This window comes from Eurosta solidaginis, chromosome 2 (assembly GCF_040869045.1).
Source record: "Eurosta solidaginis isolate ZX-2024a chromosome 2, ASM4086904v1, whole genome shotgun sequence".
NCBI lineage: Eukaryota > Metazoa > Arthropoda > Insecta > Diptera > Tephritidae > Eurosta > Eurosta solidaginis.
In genome coordinates this window covers 304,713,370-304,719,874 of record NC_090320.1, presented here as the reverse complement: position 1 = coordinate 304,719,874, position 6,505 = coordinate 304,713,370, and the positions used below count along the sequence as shown (strand labels likewise).

At 38.4% G+C, this 6,505-nt stretch overlaps 1 protein-coding gene across 1 annotated transcript in view; it reads left to right on the top strand.

Moving 5' to 3' along the window:
- The first annotated feature begins 315 nt into the window (after positions 1 to 315).
- LOC137241907 (uncharacterized) overlaps positions 316 to 6,505 on the top strand; it is a 140,580-nt gene continuing 134,390 nt past the window's right edge. The window contains exon 1 of the mRNA XM_067769260.1: positions 316 to 1,468. Within this exon, the coding sequence (XP_067625361.1) occupies positions 316 to 1,468 (1,153 nt within the window). The remainder of the gene's footprint in view (positions 1,469 to 6,505) is intronic.

Here is a 6,505-nt window from a genome sequence, read left to right as displayed (position 1 = left end):
TAGGTGGGCCCATGATCGGACAGCAGCAGCACAACCAAATCATTAAGCAAAACGTAAGAAGTCATAAATCAAAATACATAAAGCGAACGCTGACGAACGGCACTGCACCAACCACTGGCTTGGCTTGTTTCGTCTCACACTGCGAGCATTCCTGCTAACAGTTCTTAGCTACGTGCGTGATCTCTTTAGCTACGCGCGCATAGCGGACGGCACTACCACACAGAAAAAGCAGCAAAACAGCTATAAAACCAAGTAAGCATAAGCTGCAGTGAGACGAGCCATTGAAAAGAAGTTCAAATGCCACTGCTTTTAGTCATGCCCGGCCCGGAGCGTTCGCTGCCTTTAAATGAGTTACGTGAAGCCGAAATGACAACGTCACCAATACTCGACGCTCCAATATTGGCTGCGTCTAGGCCAAATGCAAGCAACAATTCCATAACAATCAAACAGCAATCAAATACAGTCATTACAGCAACAACAACAAAAACAATAACTGCAATCACAGCAATAGACTTAGCAGCAACAACGACATCACCAGCTAAGCCAATGCTCGAAACAACAGCCGGTCCAGCCGCATGCGAGACGATAAGAACAGCAGCAGTCGTAGACACCACTACCACTACAACAGGTGTTAATATCCAAATTACAGTTAAAAGTGGTGGCGTTACCTCGCCACATCATCACTCAACAACAGATGGCGTTTTTAACAGTAATTATGTAGTAAATGAAATTGCCACCGCAGGCAACAAAATCGAAGCAGACAACGTCGAAAACGCAGACAACGCAATAAACCAAAGCAACGGAGCTGCTGACAGAGCTAACAATGGTAAACGAGCTAATAACGAAAACGACGAAGCTGTCATGTCTAAAGCTTTGTCTGATTTTGTTGTTGTCGTTGGGAATGGTTGTTATGACGGCAGCGTGTCCGGCACTCCATCAAATCAACACCAGCATCGACATTTGAATGGTGTTAGCCACCAAGGCGGCAATTGTAACAACTACGATGATAAAGACAAAGACAAAAAAGATGACGGGAATGGCAACTGCAATAAAGACACCGTTAATTGTTACGCTTCAGGCAGCCGCTCCTCCCCTCCGTCGACCGACAGCAGTGATAAGCGCCCCACACTTTCAGCAACGAGTTCAACTTCAGCTGTCTCTGCTGCGTCTTCTTCCGTTGCAGCAACTCACTTAAATGGTTGTTGTTATTCAACGCCCACTCGTCGTCAACATCAAGACGAAATTGAATCATCAATTAGCGCTGCTGCTGATGGAGTGATGACAGCGCCATTTCAATCTCATCCGCAAATTCATGTCAAACAGGAATTCCATCAAATGGACTACGAACGTGATCGTGATAATATTGAGGCTGAGGTTGAGATAGAAGCTGAGATTAAAAATGAAGAGCAAATAAATGATGAAATCAATGCCACAGCAACACAACAACAAATGGTGCCAGTGAAACAAGGTATGATAATGATTACTTTGCAACTATATATTTAGATAAACTAAATTACAAATGTACCGATATATTAACATAAATGTATTTGAATTGCACATTTACGATGAAATAATTACGGTGAATCCCATTTTTGTCAAATGCATCACATTCCTCATGGCTATTTAAAGGTGCATATCTACATATGTAAAGTTTATCTAAATGAAATGGCACAATTATAATAATTAGATACAATTTTGTTCTTTATATGTATGTATGTGTTGTGTATATGGAAATCCTGGTCCAACTTCTTGGAACTCCATGACACAATTTTAAAATCAAGCCCACACACAACACAAAGCGAAGAAAACGAAGCAAAGAGGTGATCGGTACAATTTGGCATCTTAAAGTAGTCGATTTGGACGCGGAAATTCTATAAATCCCAAACTAAAATAGATATCTTCAATCGGTTACCAGAAATTGAATGATTTGATCATAGATCTTATTAGTATTATGAGGTATGAATGTTTGGATTATAGATGTTTGGCTTTGTGTCTCAATCACTTCAAAACGGTTGAACAAATGTGACTGAAATGTACGCACAGTTAATCAACAGTCTGGAAGGGTCGTACCATTTCTCGGCTTTCCCTGCCTGGATTTTTTCTGGATCGTTATGTAGCTATTTTTGGAACACTATGGAACTTCTAGATATGATTTTTGAACCATTTCGGGATAATTTCCGGATTGTTTTTGGAATCATATCGGAACCATTTCGGGATCATGTTACGACAATTTCGGAGATGATTTTTGGGATAATTTCGGGACGTTTTCGGTAATTTCAGGACTCTGTTCATTTTAAGATTTGGAGTACTATTTCACAACCGCTTAGAGATTGTGATCGATATTTTCTCGGTTCTGTTCCAGATCAGTTTCTTAGATTTTTTCATAACAATTATCCATTTCTCAACTATTTTGGGATTATCTTTCTAGATTATTCTCGAGACTATTCAGGTGTTATTTCAGAGCCATTTCGAAATCATATTGGATGGATTCCTACGGGTCACTTCCATATTGTTTTCGCAACTATTTAAAACTATTAAGAGATCACTTCGTGTAAAAGTATTTAAGATTCATATTGGGCTAAAAATCCGTATATTCTTTCTTTTATGAATCATTGCGGGTTTACTCCGAACTATTTCGCGATTATATGCCCTATAAATTCGGGACCTTTTAGTGACTATTTCAAGCATTTTTTCTGGACTAACTTGGAACTGTTTTCATATGCTAAATGAAACACCCTGTCAAGAACCATAGGCTCTGGCTATAAAATAACTGCCCATTTCGCAAATACTACACATTTTCTAGTAGTTATTCTACTTGCTGGTTTTAGATAAGAAAGTTGTGCCACTTTTAGTAGCTGGAGCCTTAATCTGGTAAAGGACAAGAACACAATATTTGCACAACCGTTACATCCTGCATTCCATATTTTTCCTTTATCATTCCAACGACCAGTCCTAATTTATGTGAGTATAACGTCGAAAGGCATTGCCCTGTAAGAACGCCCATCAAGAGTCTATAGCTCGCTCTTTTTAGTGATAATACCTATTTTTGACACTAGGTTGATCATGTGCAACTCTCACATCCTTTTTATCTCTCCGTTGCTACCTCATTCGGCCACATGATCTGGACCTCAATATAAATGTTAGTTTATTCCAGTCCTAATTCTTTCCAGTGTTTTGTTTCTCTCTACGTTGCAAAATTATCGGCTTAATAATCGCCTATCGCTAAATGTAAAAGTTGATCCCGCTCCAGTATCTTTGCTGTTCTCGTCAGTACGGTGATCATACAACCTGTAGGATCTACTAACTATTTTGTGGATCAGTACATACCGCAGACACTGCTTATTTTATTAGTTTGGACTAGTCGGTAAAAGCGCACAACACTTACATCTCTTTGTGCTATCACTAAGATATCCATCGAAAGGAAATAACAGCAAGCTCCCCACACAATATTATATAAGCCAACTTCTATAGGCGTACGACTCCCACTAAATCCTAGTTGCCTTTATTATTGCTAAGGAAGAATTCCCAGTGCCGTGGAGGCCTAATCATTATCCCCGTATACTGAGCTTTTGCGACAAATTACTGTGTGGAATAGCTCTTAGATATTTTGTACTATGTGTCTTTTGTGTGGTACTCCATTAGTGACAGACCAGATCCATCTTCCATTTTTAAGGAATAACTTTCCTTCTAGGATGTGGAACAGGGACGGATGTATACAAAAGTGGAATAGGCAAAGATAACTAGATATGGACTGAGAGAATACGAGGTAATTGGAAAGGTAGAAAAGTAGAAAGCGATAGTTGAACCGAAAGGTCGAGAAGAAAAGTATACGAGTAAAGCCAGTGAAAGGATTTAATAGAGGAAGTGGGAGCAAAACTGGAGACACAAGTAGTGGGAGAGGAAACGGAAGAAAAGGCTCCCCCTGAGGAGGGTGAGATTACAAAGTATTTTAACTCAAAAAATGGCTCCTTCAAATAAATTGCAACAAAATACGTGGCTAATAACTGTATCTATAAAAAAACGTCTTCTTTGGTCACCTTCTCTGCATGCATAATGGCCTCAACAGACACCGGTGAAGAATGCATCCTAACAAGTCGCAGCGGGCTGTTTGCCTACGACTTCTCTTTGATATTATGCGCTGAGCTCTTCGCTTATGTCCGGAGTTGTTGTTTTCGTTGTTGCAGCAGGTTTCTCCCTGCTTATCGGCACGGCGGTTCATGGATGGGAAGCGTGAGTAATTAAAAGTATTCATAATTAAATAACATTCTATGGTCGGGCAAGCCTCTACTCATTCCAGGTCTTCAAACCGACTGTTGTGGTTATGAAATCTAACAATCCTGTCAGAAAGTTTAAAATAGCCAGTTCGTGTGGATATTCCTAAAGTATTCAGAACAGTAACCACAAAAAACTTAAAGTAATAAAGGCCGTCTTCCATCACGAATACTGGCAAATATCTTACAATGATTTCTGAAAAATGCCTAGCGCAGCGCCACCTTCATTGTTTTCCTTTCTCTTACGAAACCAAATTATTAGTCTGAAGAGTCGTGACAAAATTAAATAAAAATATGTACAAATTTTATAATATTTTCATTCGGTCTGGGCCTGAAGTTTAATTAAGATAATTTATAAGCTTCTAGTTTAGATAAAAAAAATCAATTTTCTCCTACCAGTTTCGAGCATATTCGCTTCTTCTTCAGGGAGTATTCTTTTCTGTTTTCTTCAAAAGAATCGGCCACTCACAGCAGGAGAGGTAATGCAGAAATTGTCCCCATGTTTTGTAGCTTTCAAAGTCGGCATAGTTATAGTTTATAAAAACAAATGTGTCTTTATGTAAAAGTCTTTAATTTTCAATTAAGTCATTAAAACCCAGGCAATATTTACGTCAAACATCTTTAAAATGGCGTGACAATAACAACACCATAAACATTTGTTCACAAGGCAACTGTGTGTGGTAGTCGAATTACAAAAGCAATGAAGATGATGGCAATAAAAAATTTATCATAACAAAAGGCCGTTCAAATTTCAATAATCGAAAGAAAACAAGATGTTTCCCAAATCGTTTGTCGTCCCATCACGCGGCTCTGCTTCTCCAAAGATATTTATGAACAAAATTTTGTTATCTGTACTGTTGTAACATATGTTGCTATATACATATGTGTGTATGTATGTATGTAAGTTCCAAAAGATCATTTATATGAATCACTAAAGACTCGCACGCCAAAACATTCGGGTTATTCAGCACTTGTTACTTGCAGCCGGGGTTGAGAGGTGGGGGTTTCAGTGACAGGAAATCCCTGCATTTCACAAACACATTTGCACGCTCCATCCGATTTGGCTTGTTTTTTATCCTGACAATATGTACAAGTGCAAGTAAGTACAAATAGATTAACGTATGCACCCCTTTCATTTGACATAATTTTTTGTGGGCTCGAATAGTCTTTTTTAGGTCGACCTTACAAGAAGTGTTTGACAACCCTTTCAATCTTCATAAATGTTGCCAATGTTGTTTGCGACATTAACTGTGCTTCTGGCCCCCTTTATTTCTATCTAAAACATAAATACACAAACACTCAAACAAACATAAATACATTCGCACAGCTATAAATAAATGAAGGACTTTAGATGAACTAAAAGCGGTTTTATTGGTCGCTACCAACAACAACAATATTAAGCTTTTGTTGACACTAGCCGCACTCAATGAACACTCTATGAAGTGCGGTGCGGTGTAGCGTGGGGTTGGTTTTTCCCCAGGCTGACTTTGTTGAACAAAATGCTGGTATCACATGCGTGTCGACATTAGATTTGGGAAATCTCTGACTTGGGGGCTAAGAACAGGTCATTTATTTCCCTTCAAGTTTGTTGCACGACAACCGACAAGTAAAATTGAAATCTTTTAAACGCATAAAAAATTGAAAATCTCATAAGCACTGCTCCTTTAGGCAAAGGATGTAAAGGCTGGTCATTCATTTTCTTATTATAATTTTTTTTTTTTTTTTTGGTGCGATTTTTTATGAACCCGTAAGGATGTAAAAGGGTTAAGTTGTTTATAAGGGCATGGAAAACGACCCATACACTTTTGACTGGCTGCACAAACTTACACACATAGATAAACGTACATATGTAGGTACGCAGGTAGTTGCCGGTTGGAATATGGCATGCGTGGACGGACGGATTGTACAATCTGTTGCTGTGCAAAGTAGTTAACAGTTTGTAAATACCTCGTTTTTCACTTTAACACTTACTTTTGGCAATTTAGGAAATACAACACACAATAAATATAATTTATGTATAAATACATATATGCATACGTACTAACATGTCGCTCATTTGCTGCAACGTCGTCATAACTCAAAAAACATGACTTTTGAGTTAATAACATATAAACGTACCCAATATCATGATCTATGTTGTATAAAAAAATCTTCGTGATCAGTTAAAAATTTAGCACGTGGTATAAAAATGAAAATATGCCTTTATAGGCGCAACATATGGCAGTTAAAATCTT